This window comes from Haemorhous mexicanus, chromosome 3 (assembly GCF_027477595.1).
Source record: "Haemorhous mexicanus isolate bHaeMex1 chromosome 3, bHaeMex1.pri, whole genome shotgun sequence".
In the NCBI taxonomy this organism is placed as follows: domain Eukaryota; kingdom Metazoa; phylum Chordata; class Aves; order Passeriformes; family Fringillidae; genus Haemorhous; species Haemorhous mexicanus.
The window spans coordinates 38,340,240-38,359,627 of record NC_082343.1 but is presented as its reverse complement, the minus strand read 5'-3'; the positions used below and the strand labels follow the sequence as shown (position 1 = coordinate 38,359,627).

At 46.6% G+C, this 19,388-nt stretch overlaps 1 protein-coding gene across 1 annotated transcript in view; it reads right to left on the bottom strand.

The window, feature by feature from the left end:
• The window catches only part of MDGA1 (MAM domain containing glycosylphosphatidylinositol anchor 1), a 147,988-nt gene that overhangs the window by 100,442 nt on the left and 28,158 nt on the right, over positions 1–19,388 (bottom strand). Inside the window, exon 2 of the mRNA XM_059841385.1 lies at positions 883–1,022. Coding sequence (XP_059697368.1) covers positions 883–1,022 — 140 coding nt within the window. The remainder of the gene's footprint in view (positions 1–882; positions 1,023–19,388) is intronic.

The window sequence follows — 19,388 nt, the reverse complement described above, 5'->3', positions numbered from 1 at the left end:
CATGAGAAATGCATGGTTTCTTGCCACAATGTCTTTGGCAGGACTGAGGAACGGGGCCAAGGCAGATATCACACGTGGCTCCCCTGAGTGTATTCTGGCACATCCAGCCTCGCAGTGTGCACCAGCTGCCACTCCTACCACGCTCTGCCCCAGAGCTGGCAGACCCATGCTCTAGGCCAGTCCCTTCACGGACACCTCCACACTAACACTGAACTGCCCAGCTTGAGTATCTGAGGGGTGCTGAGATGGCTGCACGGGCCTGAGGCTGTGCAAACCTCTGGGCACCCCAAGAAAGGACTGCAACCATTAGCCAAGCTCAGTTTTGTACCTCCCCAAGGGACTCTGTCTCTGACCACAGCACGGATGTGTCCAGTGCTGCAAGTCTGGCTCTGCCTCTGCTTGGTGGCCACAAAGCACTGAACAGCAGGTTCTGTGTGGGGCTCAGTGAGGTGCACCACCAACAACTTCCCGAAGCATCATCCACTTGGCTGCACATCCAGAGAAGCTGAGAAATGGATGGACCATGAAGGACCAACTCCTAAGGTAAGTATATATCAGAAAGCATCTTCTAGGATGTTCTACTTTGTAGTAAGAAAGTTAAAGATTTGAGATTTTAGTTTGGACTTTAGGTTTTTGGAGGGACTTCACTTACTGAAGACAAGCAGAAGGTCTTTGTAAGCTTCTGCAAAGCTTTGTGGACTGTTTCCCATGAAAGCAAGCTTAAATGCTTCATAGCTTAACAAGCTAAGTGCTTGCAAAATGGGACATCCCTACCCAAGTCCAACATGTTGGAGAAAGCTGGACACCCCGCTGCCCACAGTTCTGCTCTATGTGGAGACTACAAACAAGTACCATGGGGGACAGGCAAGACTGAAGGCTTACCTGTGGCCGGGGGTGTCCTGTGACCAGGCACTGCAGGACCAGCGTGTCCCCCTCCCGAATTGTGTAAACACGCTCACTGATGTTATCTTCCTTCACCACGCATGCTTGCCCAGCATGGATGATTTGAGCCTGAGCAGGAGCTGTAGGAAGGAAAGAAGAGGTAAAGATGGAAATCTCCTGATGCCCACTGCCCAGGGTGGCTTCCTCCACCTCATAAGCCACAGAGGGGAAGAGCCAGGCAGTTCTGGGAATGAATCATGGAGCTCTTAGGAGATATGTTATTAAGCAATTTTCCCCATTTCCTGAGTGACTGATATCAACTACTACTTTAAAACCATTGGTTCTGTAGGTATGAGCAGCTCTAGACACTGAAAAGCAGAATATGGTGCTTTTTTGGGGCGGACCCTCCTGCATAGGTTGAGGACTAAAAATTTCCTGCTGTCGTCTCTCCCAGAAAGGAGTATGTGCAAGCAGCTATAGCAGGGACCTGGTCAAATCACAACTGCGCCATGCACTGTCTAAAATAAGCCTGATTACTATGATTTACCTTGCAGGGGGCTGGGATAACTACTGAGCAGAGTAAGAAAGGGCCCTGAAGCTCTTTACAGCTATTAGCACATATCTCTAGAACAGGCATAGCAAACACTGCAGGAAAAGCAAGTCTTTCCCATATTAAATAGCAGCCTGTCTCAGCCCTGAGCCAGAGGAAACAACCTCTGCAGGACCAGAGGACCCCATAATCTGTAGAGATTTCTCCACCCACGGATGCTAATGGAGACCAATTACTGCCAGTCCAGCCAGGAAAATGAGTGAAGACCAGTGCAGTGGAAAAGTACACAGACAGAAAGTTCCCAAAACAAAGTTATAAAATGCCCAACAACCCCAAACACCACCTATATCCCACAAAATCCCTGATGAGAAGCAGGAAGAGATGAGCTCTAGTAGAACAGGTTTTTATAAAGAGAAAAGCCTCAGCTCTGAAATTCTGTGCAAACAGCCTTTGGCTCCCTACTCCAAAGTGTTTGTGTGATCAGAGAAGTGGCTGAGCTGCATTGAAGGTGACTGTGCAGCCCAACCGCACCCCTGCGCTTGTTTGAGGGGGAAACTCCAGTTGCACTTCAAGATACAGAGAAACCCACAAACATGTCAAAGAGCTGGTGTCTCACTGACAGTCCCCTGGGATACTTACCCAGCTCGTAAGAATGCCTTCAGGGGACTCTGGAGTCACAGCTCTAGCTCCCATTAGTGAAATACAACAAAAATGAACAAACCACAGAGGAGATGATCAAAGGGTTTAAAGCAATGAGCCTTAGAGAGCCTTCCTAAGCAAGAATAAATTTTGCACAACCTGTTAAAGCTGAACCAAGCACCCACTTTTTCCTGAAGGTTAGTTGAGCTTCAAAGACTGCCTTTTTAAATATTATTTTCACTCCCTTGGCACAACCAAAATGCTCAAGACCAAACTAGCTGGGCAAAAAAAGAGCTCAGGTTTTTGCTGGTCTAATCCACCAGCAGTACAGACAGCAGGACAGGCTGGGCTCAGGCAGTGGAAAAGATCTGCCTTTGAGATCAGCTGTTATAAGCTGGTGTCACCACAATGCAATGACCAAGCTGCAGGGACATGAAATTGGGCACAGGGCTAGTGGGAAACTGCCCTTGCTGCTGGGGCTTTACAGCCTGCCATGGCCACCCAACATCCAGGCAGCAGCACTGCACATACAGCAAGATAATCTCTCATCTTCCATCATTTCCATCTTTCCAGCATGGTGGCACTTTAAAAAAAATTATTATTGCTCCCCAAATTGTTGACAAACAGAAGCAACATGTCCATTTGAAGAATACAATGGCACAAACATGGACAAATCCCTCAGCCTCTACTGTCTTCCCCTTCTGCCTCCCAAGATGCCTGCCATCGCTCAGGCATCATGGAATGCCAGAGGTGACTGTTAAAACTTCACTGATACAACTGAGCAGATGAGTGACCTTCCCCTGCCTGGATGGCGGAGAGTCTTTGTGCTTTCTCCAGGAGAAAGCACAAAGCTGTATATGTGCTTACAAGCAAACATGTGAGGACATACATGCAGATATGTAAATACAATAATTAAAATAGTGATTTATCAGGAAAAGACATCATGAATGCCTCTCAAGCCAACAGTCACAGGGGATGAATTCAGAAGCCTACATAACCTCTGCTAATACACCTTAATCTAAATGACAGCCTCTTGTGCTGTTTCAGCCCTCAGATCAGTTTTCTGCAGATCTGCCATAACATCTTTAGCCCTACTGTACTGCAGAGCACTCCTTACAGGGCCGAGACATGGGCTGTGATGCTGATTGATCTCTGTTGATTAAAAGAGAGACTCTGTCCTTTCCCATCCTATGCCAGATTCCCCCAGTCCCCAAACTGTGCTGCCTGCATTTTAGCAGGGTCCTGGCACCCTGAAGCAGCAAAGCTCTGGTAACCTCTCTTGATGGTCTCTGGGCAGCATTTGCTAGCTGGTGGCTCTATTCTCCCTATGCAAACATGACTTTGCTGTAAAAACTAATTTCCAGACACCCCAGGGACAATCAGAATATTTATCTGCAGCTCTAGTTCCCAGTTAAATGTTGTTCTTAGGTTGCTCTGCTGTACCCCACATGGTATACAAAGTGAGCATTGCAACTTTCACTCTTCCCTTTGTCTATTCCAATTCCATTATTTCACTTGTGCTGTGTCACCCTTTTCTACCACTTGTCCAGAGGCACTTCCACATGGGGAACTTCCAAGGCAAAATGATTAGGTAGAGTGGTACAGGACTAGAAGGCTTTTGTGCAACTATTCTGTGCCAATATACCTTGGTGTGATTTGCTGGCATATCCCTGAGTTTGAGAGAAACATTATTTAAATTAATCCTTATAAGGCACTAGACTACAACAAAACAACAGCCCTGGGGATAAGCCCTGGGTCATCATTTGGTCCTCTTCCCCCACATTCTCCCTGGATACACTGAGCTGCAATGAAGCTGACAAGCAAGGGTATACACATCTAGCTTTGTTTGCAGGTGTCTGAACTTCCTCGTGTCACCATCACTAACACCTTTCAGCTAAATCACTGGAAGGGGACATCACTTCCAGGGAACCTCCACTGCTTAAGCTGTAACATTTCTCTGTCAATAACAGCACCAGGTCCTCAGCAGAACAACCACCATTTTGTCATGTCTTAAACCCCATGTGAACCCAGATCTCTCAAAAAGGAACTCAAAAAGCTTGGGATTGTCTTGGAAAGAAAAGCACTCAGGTAGATGCACAGGAGCCTGAGACACTGCCTTTAGCTTGGTTATAACTTGGCATTAGTAGGTGGGAGCTGAGCAATGAACAAACCCAGCTCTTTGGGGACTGCATTAAGATGAGACTCAGGAAGGTCTCTGTTTCAAGCTCAGCCTGCCACAGCACACAAAGGCTGGGAAAGTCACCTCATGCTGTATTACAGATGGGCAGAGAGCATGCAAGGATTAATTGCACTTTTAATGTGCTTGAACAGAAAGAATACATTATTGTTTGACATCATCCCACGTCTCCTGGAGGATTCCAGCATGCAGACAGCTTGCACACTGCCAGCACAACAGGATGGCAGGACCATGCCTGTCACAGGAACAGTTTCACAGAAGGCCCTTAGGAAGGCAAAGAAAGGCTGGAGATGAAGGAGTAATCACAGCCACTCTCAGCGGTGCTCCACACAGAACAACTCTTGCACAGAGACAACCCCCCCTGTTGAGTCCTTCTGGGGCAGAATCCCTCACCTCAGGCCAGCCAACCCCAAAGCAGAGGTCCAAGGAAGACCTCTGACGGCCTCTATGGAGGAAGAAGGGACAGATTGCTCTCAGAAATTTCGTGGGACAGAGGTATCATCACTTTTATTCAACCTTCAGGTAAGAGATCAACTTAGAAAAGGCTCTCAATACAAAGTCCTCCAGAGAAACTAGGCCAGCCACATATTGAGTATCAGATGCTTTAGAAGGGAAAAAAAATCAGACTATGAACATGCAGCATTAGGCCCTTGCTCAGAAAATGGCTGGCCTGTAATGCATTTGGCCTCTGCACCAAGATTTCCTACTATGCTTTCACTTGATATATTTACACATTAAAACAAAAGGAAATTGAAGTGGATAAAATAACTTTATTCCCAGTGCAGTGTACTGTACAATGTTATTATTACCATAACCTCTAAAGTTTATGAGACTCTTGGTACTTAGAGGTTGCTAATACCACGAAAATGTAGAAAAGGAGAGAGAAATGGTCTTTTGGAGAAGACTGAGTCATCTGTATTTGGTTTACAGGTCTAGCCATCCATCTTATTGAACCTCAGATCTCATCAGTAAAATGATGACAACGATGAGAGCTCCTTCCCAGAGAGGATGGTGAGTGACAGATACTGCACTGACACTCCCTCAGTCACTGTCAGCACCCACAGGGGCGGCTGCTCCCCGTTCTGCAGCGCAGCACCTACTGCACTTCTCCGCTGCCTTCCCAGCCCTCCCACAGCAGCCACCACGTTTGACTCTGTCCCACCACTACCCCTGCCTTCTGCACACCCTGCTGACTGCCTCAAGGATGGAGAGCATTCATCTCCAAAGCTGCTGGGCCAATACCTGTAGCTGAGCACACAGGGGCACTGAACCCACCCACCTCTGCTACCATCCTCCTTCAGGGTGGGGAGAGAGGGAAGCTGCATCTAGAGCTTTCCTCTTCCTAAGCCTGAATCTACCCCCCTGCTTTACAAGGCAAGAAATGGTCTTCCATGCATCTGGTGCAGATATCATTCAGTCTCTTCTGCACATACCCTAGGCAAAGGAGCCAAGGTCCTTCCCATTCACTGCTTAGTTACACTCAAACGAAGAGGGCATCAGCTGCTAATCTGCAGCTTAAACCTCTCAAGAACCTGTTTGTCTCCTTTTCTCAACTTTCCCATCCCAAGCAAGTGGCATGTAACAGACGAATCCTAAAGGGAGTTCCCAGAAATGGGAAAACACACGGTGTTTATAGACCACGGTGGGGTTGAATAAGCATTTCACTAAGGAAATCCACACGTGGAATTTCTTGCTGAAGAGGCACTGTCAGCGACTGCCTCTCCAGGAACTGCCCTGCAGCACTGTTAGCTACACACCACGCATGGCACAGCACCCAAGGGGCAGCTCTGGCCTGGAAGGCGCTGCTGGAGGCAGTGTTTCATCCCTTCTGCTCAGCAACACCCGGATCTGCCTGGAGAGCAGGGGCACACAGACACGGAGACCTACGAGGAAGGGGCCATGTCCCCTCAGCAGAGCACAAAGGAAAGGCAGCACACGTGTAAAGGGAGGACATGAGCTGGCAACACTCGGCAGCAGCAAGGAAGGTCTCATACAATGGGAAGGGTCTGCAGGGGCAGCATCCTGACAGCCAAACCAAACATCCTGCTCTGGGAGGGGATGGAAACTGCCTTGATGTGTGTTCCAGAGCTGCTCTGCTGGTCTCTGATTGCTCCACTAGGGATGAAGACCACAGGCTTTGCTGAAACTTTAGACAAAACAAATTAACCAGGCCAGATCCAGCCCACAATGCAGGGCACAATATCGATGGGCCATCTGAAAAGGAGAATTCACTCCAGCTTGAGGACAATTATGGAAATAATAATACACAATCAGTGTCCATTAACACTGTCAGCAGGGCGGTGGATCAATACTGTATTAATGGCTGAAGAAAAACCAGCCATACCCATTAGTCAGCAGTAAAGACCAGCACAAGAGCAGAGGGAGAGGAGGTGGCAGTGGGTGGGTGTAATCGAGCTCAGGCGTCGATGTCTTTGTGCAGCCTGCCCAGGGGAGCCCACTTTCCAAACCAAATGCCACCCCCATTTTCCAAACACATTCCCTGGGGCTTCCTCAGGGGCCTCCTTCTCCTCACCTCAGCCCCTCTCAGCCTCTTTGCCCAGTGAAATGCAAAGGGAGCCCAGTCCCTGCAGGGAACTTTCCCCATGGGAGGTGCTTTGTACAGTTCAGTCTGCTTAAACTCCAACTTTTAACATAAGGCCAGGCTGGTCCAGCAGCACAGAGAGAGGCAATGCAGAAGGCCCAGGGATAGCAGGGGATCAAAGCATATCCACAGTCCTGGGCCTCCTCCCACTTCTTGGACTTCTGCCTTGTCCAAGCTCCTCCTGTTGACACTTCCAGTGTCATGTGCTGCCTGGGCAGCTCTGTGCTACCGCTGTCCTAAACCAAAAGACATCAGGAAGCCCTCCCTGCCTACTGACACTAAGGGGTACCCCCCCAAACAAGGCAGATCTCCACCGAGGCTCCTTGGCTCTCACACCCCGGTGTTTTCACTGCAGCCCAAACCACATATGCTCAAAAAAGAAGAAAAATCTGCTTACTGCACACCCGGCCCAAACTTGCCGCAGGAATCATGTCATATTTCAGTAGCAAAATGTGACTGACTCCTTTGGTGTTTGTACACTGATCATGATAAAAAAACAAACATCAATTCACCCACAAAAAACCCACATCCACTCACAAGATATGCAAGGAACCATGTCTAACCCCACACAACACTTCACAGCTACTCTTGAGCAAGAAGAAAAAAATAAAATTTTCAATGAGAAGTGCACAGAAAAATGACATAAGTGTGGAAAGTAATCACAGAGCACGAAACTTGGCTACTTGAAATAGTATGGGATTTTTTTCCCTTGGAAGAGACCAAGACTATGTCTTTACATCTCTGTCTGATTGCATCTCCAGAAACCAAGTTTCTTTTTGTAAAGCTCAGCCAGATGATTTCCACAGCCTTAAAATAACTTTTTGCTTAATCAATGTCACTTCCTTGAAGCATCTCTCTAATTTTGTTTATTTTAGAAAAATGCCAGCAACAAAATCATGTGAGATGTCATGAATAGCAGGTACACCCCCCAGCGGCTGCAACACCTGCTCCTGAGACCATTGTTCAACTTTAAACCAAAGCAGGATTATGTGCTTTACTAAAGTATCAGTTACCAGATCATCACTGATCACCTCAGTCCCCTTCTCCACTGCCTGCAGCAGCTCACTAGCTTTCCCAGATGTTCCCAAAACATTCTTATTTTCCTTATATTCCAGAATATAGGTCCACCTAAATTTAAGAGTACTAAGTAGAACAGAAAAATTGATCAGCAACTTTGTTTGATAAGAATCAAGTGACAGGGGTTACACACACAGAGCATTATGGTATCATAAACTCTACATTGCTGCCTAACTCTCATGCCTGAGTGGAATTTCTGTAGACAACTCAATGCCAGCAACAAGAAGTAGCTTGTTTTCAAATCTTTGGGGCTCCAGATACAGTGGCAGTCGGAGCCTGCACCTCAGCAACACTGCCCTGGAAGATTCCAGCTTTGGTTGGGAAATGAAAAAAGCATGCCTGTCTCATAATGGCCCTAAAAGAGATTTTATCATCTCTCCCAACCCTCTTCCTGCTGTGCCAGCTACAGAGCCTGACATGTATCTCTAAATCTTGGTGCAAAACTCAATGAGCCACAGAGCCACACTGGGTGAGGTGATGCTGCCAAGCTGATTGCTCAAAATATTGCACATTTCTTTTCTTAAATTTCCTGAGCATTCATTTTAGGGAAAAACACAAATCAGGCAAGCAGCCTGGAGGAGAAATTCTCTAATCTAGGAGATGTAGACCAGTAACAGAATGACTTGTTTATCAGCTGGTAAAATACCCAAGAATGAAACAGTCCAGTCAGAGAGAAAAGGGCTACAAAGAGAGGAGCTCAACTGGACATGGGTAGCACAGACACTTGTTTACCTGACCCCTGTGCTGCAGGAACAGGTGAGTACTGCAGGACAGGTGAGCACAGGCTCCTTGGTAGGTTTGATCATTTGTCTCCTTTATGTGAACTCACACCAGGTCTCCAGTCCCCTTAGCCAATCTCCAGCTGCTCCATGCCCCCACCACCCTCACTGGGCAATGAACAGCTACAGGCATCCAGAAGGAATGCAGACCCTCTGGCCTTTGGTTTTAGCTTTCACTGCACCCATCCCCAGGGGCCTCCAAGTGGCCAGCTCACCAGAGAGCCAAGGCTAGCTCACATGGAGATTCATCTCACACTTCTGCTCCCCCTTTTCTGCCTCTCTGTCACAGCACACAGGAGCCACTGGAGCTGCATATCCCCACTCAGACAGGAAAAATGCCTTTCAGAGCCATGCTGCAGCTTGCCAGCACTGATAGCAACGTCCAACAGATGATGTCCCTACCATCTGCTGCTAATAACTTGTGCAGGCAAATGGGCTTTGTTTGAATGGTCCCAAGGGCTTTACCCTCTCTCCCCTGAATTCAAGATGAGCTCATTTCTGAAGCACCACTGGTGCTTCTTTTTCTCCCTTTTTATTCTTTGAACCCCTTTGGTACAACAGTGACTCTCCAACAGAGAGGTCCACGTGCACAGATCTTTAAACCAGAGTACTTTGAAACTCATCTGTTGTTTCATGGCTGGATCATTTGACATAGGACATAAAAGGAGAGCACAACACAGACACTTCAGTCCTTCAAAACAGGGAAAAAAAAGACAATTTGCTAATCATCTGTCAACTAGATTAGAAGCCAAGGTGCATGAACTCTAATCAATGAATAACTACAGGCACCTTTTCATATCAAAACCAGAAAAAATATCAGATGACAGCTGTTGTTCCTGAATCATGAAAAATAAGGCAAAGCAGAGGTAGTGGCTTCAAACTGCATTCCCCAGGTAGTGGGATACAGGGAGAATGCTCCAGACTTTGCTGGTGACAACTCCACCAGAGTCACATCCACATCTTAAAACCCACTCTGTAAACACAGGAAGAGAAACAAATTCAATCTCCAGGTGTACTAAAAAAATGTAACAGAAGAAACAGAACAAAAACCAAACTAGTACACAATCAAAGTGCACTATCAGAAACTGCATAAGAATGGGAGCAGTCCCATGCAACACCAGCTGATGCTGTTCAGAATGCAAAACCCTGAGGTGCCTTCAATGCCAAGGCGGAAAATGGAGGACTGGCAGAGAAGAGCTCTCAGAGGAGAGGACTTCTCTCTATGTGGAGAGCCAAAGGGGATGATGTATGCTCAGGGCTGCTGGCCCCAGAGAGGGGCAGACATGTGCTGACATGGGGCAGCAAAGCAAGGCAGAGACTACCTGGTGCCCCAGCTCTCCTGAAGACCTCCCTTTGTACGTGACCAAAGCAGATCCCCCACTGCCAGGAGAGTTTCTGCAGAGGCACAGAGCTCTGAGCAGACCACAAAGCCCGGCTGTGAAGCTGGGTAAATACTCAAGCACTGAATCAATGCTCAATCCTCACCTGTCACAGCTCCACTGCTTCCAGGGCCCCATCCACAGAGCTCAGAGTGAGCTGGGGATGTGAGAGCAATCATGCCATGATGGCAGTGCAAACATTCCCTTCACACAGGAGAGGAAAGATTCAACAAATGTCCATGTTTACCTACTGCTATCCCCATCTTCCATGGAAAGCAAAAGGGTATTTCAACTGTGAAACAGAGGGCGGGGGGGGGGGGGGGGGGGGGACACAGGGGAATGAGAGCAGGAGAGAGTGGCAAGAGGCGCAAGAAAAAGCCACTGGAATAAAATTCCACTGAAAGCCATTTTAGAACAAAACATAGAAAGAGATGGAAGTACAAACGCTACCCCCCTAATTCCACTGTCTAAAGCCCAATTTTACTACTGAAAAATGGTGGGCAGCAGGCACTTGCCTTTCTCCAAAGGTCTAGGAACAGTGGTGCCCATCCCACATACACCCCAGGTCCCCTGCAGCAAAGTCACCTCCCAGGGGATCAAAGCACAAGATCGGCTCTCAGCTCCAAGCCACTTGGTGGGACAGGACAGACAGCCATGGCACCAACCCCAGCACAACCACTCACTGGCAAACCTGGCAGAGATGCCCAGAACCATGGGCACCACAGAGACTTGGCAGCCCTGTGCCGGGCACCCATCTGCTCCCAGTAAGATCCAGGACTGGAGACGCTGCTGATGATACATGGAGGCTGCTTGTGACACGGCCCCTCCGTGGAGAGAAGCCTGTGTGCTTGAATGAGTTCCAACGCAGGCCCTCACAAAACACAGAAGCTTTTATCCCCCAGGCAGGGCTGTTAAGCGGGGAAGGGCTGCTATCATGCTTTGCCATCCTTGGGCAGGAGCCTAAAGCACAGCCAGGGATCAATCCATACCGAATTCCAGTCTACAATGCAAAGGCCAAGCTCCACCCGAAAGGAAGGGAGAGAGCATCAAAAGCAAATGCCAGCAAATTGTCAACAGAACCGAGGCAACAGAGGCTGAGTGACACCCCTGGAAACCAAGCCAAGTAATGTTTTATCTTGACAGCATCTTTTACGTCCCTGCAGTGCCTTTGGTGAGCTGAGTCCTAGAAAGTCCCTGGTACTTTCCCTCTGGAGAACCAATAATTAACAACCACAAACTAGCAGACAGGCGAGCAATTCCCTCTGGCTCCGATAAGAGGAGCTGACATCTCTCTAGCCCCAGCCACCTCCATTGCTTTATTCTCTTTGTTTATTGATCCTTTTATGCACATAATGCAAATTGACATTTAATAATTCAGCCGAGTTAATGGTGCTTAAATATTAAAAGGCTTTTCTCTTTTAATTAGCTGTAACAAAATAGGCAACAAAGGAGTGCTAGATAGACGCCATTTAAAATACTCTTGTCCAAGTTCCTTGGCATTTTTCTAGGGATGGAAAAGCATAGTTCGACAGAAATTTTGTAGAAGTCTACTACTGTCACCAGGAAGGTAACTAACCCACAGAACCATTTCCAGAAGCTTTGATTCATAGAGCATATTCATCTCTGCCAATTCTTCGTTTTCTCTGCCTTCTCATCTTCTCCCAATAAAGACAGAGGGGAGTGGAAGGAGGGGCAGAGGGTAGAATGAAAATCCTTCCCGAGAAGAAGTGCCAGAACCTATGTAGCATGTTGTAGATGTGGATGCAGAAGCCTTCTGATACACCATTGCAAGACCTGCATCCAGGTGAAAACAGAGCTAAAAGGTAGCAGTGCACAAAGCTATTTGAAGAGTTACAAACAGCACAGAAATCTTGCAATTATTCCCGGGGGCAAGAATAGCTTATTTAGAAAATTAATTGAATATTATGCTGGTGAAAAAAAATCCCATATATAGCAGGGTAAGGGAGCACTCATTTCTCTTCTGCTCATTATGCCAAAGGTTCAGAATAAGAGGGAAAATACACGGTATCTTTAAACCTCAGTTCCATCTCAGCTGGAGCCGATGGCAGTAATACATCTTAGTCATAATGTTGCTGGTGTGAATCACCATAACTGAAAAGACTTGTTATTATTTGGGATGTTTTAACTGTGCATACCTCCTCTCTGGATTAGCGCTCACTTGAAGTCCTCAATTGGTTTGAGTTTGGGACAATGATTTCCCACCTAACCCAGAGGAGAACCACACAGTCACAATAATTAGATATAGAAACTGTTAATAACCTAGTTTAATTACAACCTATTTTCTTCAAATTTAGCCTAGACATAAAATTTCAATGAATTCTAATTACATGCCATGTTTGAAGAGCCTGTGTTATTACATTATTAATTCCAGACAAAGAAACAGACTGACAAACACTAAATTCCTTACTGAGGATACTTTAAAAAATTAATCTTAATTCAAGTCAATTAATATATTGACTTGCAAATTCTGTGCAAATTCATTCTTTGAGGGAAGACTACGCATTGTAAATCTGTAGAGGGAAAGCTGTGTTTTTCACACGTAACAAAAATATCAAATTCCCAGTTTATGTGCAAAATTGAGTTTATCCTTACCACCAGATCTGCTAGGGGCATTTCCACAAAACACTGAGTCACTGAGAAGCTGCCAGGCAGGGCATCTTGTTAAAGGATGTCCTCACATGCAAAGGCACCCAAGGACTTCAGGATCATGGGAGAGCGCAGAGCACTGGTCCTTCTGTCCAGAAGTGACTGTGCAACACACAGAGCCTTGTTCACACCCAGCATCCCCCCTGCACACAGGAGAGGGCAGCCAGGCACATCTGAGACCAGCCCGTTATTCTTTTAGGACTGACTTTTAGGTGGTGAAATTCAGCTGCAGGAGCTGCTACTTGATCGCCCCTTGCACACAAAATCTAGAAAAAGGTCTTCTACAGCCCTCTTGGACTCTGGTTACCTCCTGTGTTTGGAAGAACATGGGGAGCCACCCCTGGCCTCTCTAAGGCTCTGCACAGGGAGCATTTTCCATCACTCCACATCCACCACATGCAGCTCATGCACTGAAATACTCTCGACACCGTAACAACAGTCTGCATTATTTCCCTTTAATAGAATATCCACCTACCCCTTTCCAGCTGTGCAGCACATCTGGCTCACTGCCTCTCCTGGGTAGGCACTCCTTACTCCAGTTTTCTGTTTATTGTTACTCAGGAGGCTTAGGAGGTGACAAGGGAGCAAATGCCCAGTGGACAAGTGGCATTTCCAGGCGTTTTCAGAGGTGATAAAACACAAGTTCACTTGCAGCCTCTTCAGTTCTGAGCTGCCACTTCTGGCCCTGTGTAGCTGTCAGGACTCAAAGAACGCAGTTAACTTGTCTCAGAGCACTGTCAAAGAAGGAGGTTTTCCTTAGGATAAGCCACTACAACTGGCTAAGGTGGGAAACAGGAGGGTGTTAATTTCAGGCCCCCATGGATGTGAAAGGTTTGGAATTGGCACAATGGACAAAATTCCACCATGCATACTGGGGTGAAAGTGCAGATGGCAACACAAGAAGATGCCAGGCCTCATAAGGCGGATCTGGGTAGCCTATCCAGACAAAAATTCCCATCATGGCTAACTGTGAGAAAAGGAAGCAGCTGCTTACAGACATGGCATCCCAAGTTGTGGGAGTGGCACATACATCTCTTGGATATCCGTGACCTGGACTGCACAGAAGTGGTACATCCAGAACCTGGGGACTCCCACCACAGAAAGCACCAGCAGGAACCCATGTGGTGGTGACTAGAATGTGTCTAGCTCCCTCTAACACCCTCCCTCCCCCTGCCCCTTCCTATCTCTCTCTCTACCTCACATTTCCTGTTAAATAAAATCCGAACTATTGACTTTGGCTTATAGTCTCGTTTGCAACTTAATCCGGGCAGAGTCATCTTTTAATAATCAGAAGCTATCATTATTTTGGTGTCTCAAAACATTATTTTCATGTGAGAAGTGAGATCATAACATTGGTCTCCCTTCCACCTGCAGCTATTCCAGGTGAGATGGGGCCACACCCTGGGTACACATGTGATTAACTAACTGGAACTACTGTGATTAACTGACACACTACTGGAAGTTCATCTCAAATGGGATGAACTTTGGGTCGTGACTATAAAGGGCTCTCCTCAAACACAAGTGCCAGATGTTGGCCTGAGGAGCATCCCCCAAACCCTGCAAAATATGGGTAACTCTGGCAATGCCACATCCTGGCTATATTGATGGGAGTTCATTCTGACAAACAGCTGCTGCAGCTCAGACAATCAGACTGGGGGAAGAAAATGGCAAAAAAGAAAAAATTGCAAACAGATTAGCAAAGAGTTTTGTAAAAAAAAAAAAAAATCTGATTACAGCTGAAACACAGGGAAGGAGAAGTGAGGCAGGCTGATGAAGGCTTGGCTGTTCCCCAGTGAGAGACCAACAGCAATGAACTTAGGAACAAAAGTTCCACAAAGGGAGGTTATGAATTTATTACTCTGCATCTGTGCAGAGTCAAAAGATTGTCTGAAACACCAGCGACTTGCAAAGGAAATTGGGAAAGCACTAATCCACATGGGATAGTGTTTAAAATAATTTCTCAGCTGGCTGACTGCACAGGGGGTAAGAACAGGGATTAATTCTCTACCCAAGATCATGCATTTGTGCAAACATTGTCGAGCTGCTTGTTCAACAGGGGACTTGGGGACTAATGCAGCCGTATCAAAGCAGCCAGGGTCTGGCTGACAGCTCTGCAAAGGAAGTAAGATGATCTTTGACACGAAGGAAATAAAGCTAGGAGAGACTAAAATGCTGACAGGCACCAGCCTCAAAGCCAAAGCATCTCAGAAGAGGAAAGCTCTTTAAAGACTTTTGTTCTCAAGCTCTCTTCTGCAAGGGAAAAAGCTTTGGCCTACTTAGGCGAGGCCAAGGGCAGGCTAAGACCTCAGTATATTTTGAAATCACTTATCTTCAGCTCCATTTGATGTTTTATTGATATTAGTAAGAAATTTCACTTTATTTAAAACACTCCTGGCCCTTCAGCTGCATGTGGACACAGAGCAGTCCATACCTTGGAGAACGAAATGGTCCCTTGGTCTCTGAAGGGGACAGGAGAAAAGCAATCCCACACGGAGAACAAAGTCTTGCAACAGCCTCCTTTCTTAGAAGCCCTCAACCAACCCAGTCTCCTGAAGAACACCCTGGGAAAAATGAACACAAAACTAGGGAGTGGGCTTCCCATTTAAAAGAGTAAATGTCTGCAGAGGAAAGGATACATAGCTTCTGAAAATGTGAATTTACTGGAATTTCCATCCCCTAGATGAGCAAATCCTTTTTTGGGTGCAGCCCATCAGGCAAAGAATTGGTTTACTTTATAAACTCTAGTTTTGCCCCCAGTATCAGTCTACTCCAATTCTGCACTGATGGTAAAGATTCTGGATCAGGTTATGCCCCAAGGAGCCTACCTCTCCAGCAGTCCACCAGACTGATGGCTGACAGGGACTGTGAAGCTACATCCCAGAGTTTGTCCCACAAGACACGTCACCAACCACCAAGGCACCACCAGTCAGTTTCACTGAGATGCACAGCACACCTGTCTTGGGGCACTTCAAAGCTCAACGGGATAAAAGTTTGCTTGGTATAAATTTTGGGGAAATGACCAAGAACCATTCTGAGTCTTGCAAACCACTTTTGCTAATTCTCGTCTAGAGAAACAGAAGTTAGCCTGGACAAATTTAGGAAACTGAGTAGGGCAGAAAAAACAGGTCATGTCTTGCTCCTGCAGAGGGTACAGCTAGGACTTCTGCTCCTTCCACAGGCCAACAAGCACGCATGCTGCTGAACACCCAAAAATGAGCCACTCTGTCGTATCTTACAACCACCATGCCTCCAGAGTTCTCTCCCTGTTTGATCGTATCCTAAAACACGTGGGAAGCAGCAGGCTGTTATCAGCGATGTGCTTTCTGTATTGATGCCTGCCACAGAGGAGGCAGAAACTCATCTGAGGTAGCTGGGGAGCTGCTCGATGCCCTTCAAAGGATTTCATTTGCAGCAGCAACCTTCCAAACCAGCAGTAACCATCGAGCACTGATGTGAGCTCTTCAGGACCCTATTAATCTCAAACTATCCCAACTCCATCCAGGAGGCATGGCATCCTGCATTTTTGCTCACTTCCATGGACCTAATGGTCTTCAGATTATTTTTCACCCTCTACCACTCTCATACATCCCTGCTTAGTCATGACACCAAGGAAGACACAGAATGAGAAAGAAACCCCAAAACTAAGAATAATCTACAACGAGTACTTAGTAATTGCCTTGATGTGTGACCCTGGGCAAGCGGGTTCCTCCCTTTTTGGTTCATCTTTGTCTCACCACGTGTTATTTGAATAATTGCACTACCATGTTGTGCAGGGTACTTTAAGGCTTAGTGTTTATACAACTTTTTGAAGATGCAAAAATCATATAAATGCTAAGTCTTATTGTGGTTATTACTTTCCTCACAGGGGGGTTATGAAGCTTTGTAATTAATGTTTGTAAAGCAAATCTCTGTTATCGGATGAAATGTAATGTGCTAGAGAAGTGTGAAGGATTAATATCCTCAGTAATCTGATGTGGGTTTTACTGCTCAGTGCAACACTTAAAAAAATAATTAAAAACAAACCTAAGCTGATACCAATAGGAAGGATGAGGAAGCAGAGACAGATGCATGTGGGGACAGACTGCTCTCTGTTAATTAAGCCCATAATCATCCGTCTCCAAGACACTGCCAAGTATCTTCCCGTGTCTGGTGATAACCATTCAATTTAAGGCTGATTTTGGTAACCACAACTCTTGAGCACCGCAGAAACACCTTCAATGCAGTGAGAAATACCAGACACATCTAAAGCAGCACAGCTCTGGCCCCACAACTTTTACACAGGAACCGCTGCCTGGGGTAGACAGCAAACAGGTGAGATATGCTCAGAGACCTAGAAGAGAGCAGAAAGAAAGCTGTAAACCCACAGGGTCCCTCTCCCATACACCTAAAGCTCTGGTCTCCAGTCACTAGCTTGGAGGTGTAGAGAAATTTCACTCCTGAGGCTGTGCAGGATTCAAGCCCCCTGCAGCATCAGCAGCTACCAGTCCTATGCATTAAGTGCCACCAGCTCAGTGGCTCTGCAAAAATACATTCCAGCTTCAATTTCTTCAGCATGAGAAATGTGGCTGCTGAAATGTTCTGCAGTACAGCTACATCCAAGTGCACATAGACGGAGAAGCATTTGGAAAGTCTCTTGAAGAACAATTACCACCAGAGAAGGAAAATTGCTGGCAATTGCTTTAACTGCTTGAGTACCAGCTTTCTCCCAGCACAGCAGATGCAGCCAGAGCACCTTCCTCCCAGTGTCTCCATACACGCAAACAGCCCTCCAGATACTTCACGTGACTGAGTTCACATCACACATCCTTGTATTTGGGATGAGATAGGTACTATTTATATAGTGTAGATGTACTGTTTATATACTGTACAAAATGATATGGCTATCCTCCCTTTACATACACAGCCTGCAACAGTAGCTCCCTGGCAGACTCCAAAATCAACAGGATGTCCAAGCACTGCAGATTTTTTTTGTGCAACTGTTCATCAGGCTTCACTCTTATTTACTGCATTTGCCCACATGCCACGGGCTTCTGGTGCCAATTCTCTTTGATTAATGCCAAAGGGATAAAAGCAATACTGGTTTTCCCCTGAATATGTGCATACAGATATGCCAACACTTTCCACAGCCAAGAGTAAAACTGGGAGAAGGTACAGAAAGAGTTCAAGGAACCACACATATTTCAGACAGAGCCCCACCATACTGCCAGGTCGTCTGCAAGCCTTCCCTACAGGCTGCTCCACAGTGATCAGCCTGACCAAGCTTTAAAATGTCCCCAGAGGAGCATCTCCACAGCTGCTTCCACGTTTGCATCAGGAACTTGTTCTGGCATTCAGCCGCAGTTGTCCAAACAGAGGGAGGCTTAAGAGAGGCTGGAACAACAGCACCCAAAGCCCTGTCTTATAGGAGACATAACATCTTTTCTGATTATCACCTGAAGGCACACAGCAAGGGATCTGAGCTCACATCAGGTATTAGAGTAATAGGTGTGATTACCAATAACCTCAGTAGTGCCTGATACACCACCACAGCAAGCAAGACACACATCCTTTCTCTTCCCATCAAGTGATGACAGGAAGCAAACTGCACCACAGCAAGAAAGACATCAGCCACTCAGGAGTCCCTGGGATGGGGTGGGAGCATGAGAAACTACACAAACACTTCTCTTCACCTGTGGGACTTCACTCATTACTCCCTTTTAAATCCTGAGAAGGCACTTACACTGACTCACTCGAGGCTCAAAAGAAATCCAAACCATGTGGCGCTACAGAGCAGTGTAACACACCTCCTCTCCCTGCCCTGTGCAAAGGATCAAGCCAAATGTCCCTTCACCATCTTCAGTTTTACAGGGGAGAAGTTGGAGGGGGTGTGCTTCATTGCAGGAAGCTCTCCTAATCCTTGCTATACATGAGCAATAAGGGCAAAGGATTAGCATCACCAGCTGCTCTGCTGGAACGTGCAACAAGGAAAATCAGATGCATATATGCAGTGTGGAGCCATTAGGAAGAACTGCCTCAAGCACCTCCCCCTCCCCATATTGCAGCTCATAATTCCCCATGTCATGAGCACTGCACTCCCCTTCAATACTGCCTTTAACTCTTGTCTCCTCTGCAGCCTGTTACCCCAAATGCCATTTCCACCCCTGAAACATGCCCCACTTTCCCATCAGCACTGCTAAGAGCCCACAAACCCATGCACAAAACCATCCTGGGCAGCTGGTGCATGCTGCAGAACCGTGAGAGAATTCAGCACCTTCTGCAGCTTGGCCTTAGCAGTGTGGAGATGCCTGACACCCCAGCTGTGAGAAGTGGTCAGTTTGTCTCACATTTTCCTATCATTTGTCATATCAAAAACACTTCATATGCACACAGGTTGGGGAAGAGGGGCTGCTTTCACGACAAACAGAACACAGCTTCCTCGGAGGTGGAACACAGCTGGTTAACAGGGCTCAGGAACATTATCTAATTGCTCAGGCTAGAAAGGGAAAAGCAATCTAAACTGATTTGAAGCTTCAGAGGGAATTAGGGAACAGAATATAATAACCTCAGTTGGAATTTGGCCATGACTCATGGGAAATGGAAAAAAAAAGTGATTCTGGTTTTTCATGAACACAAACAA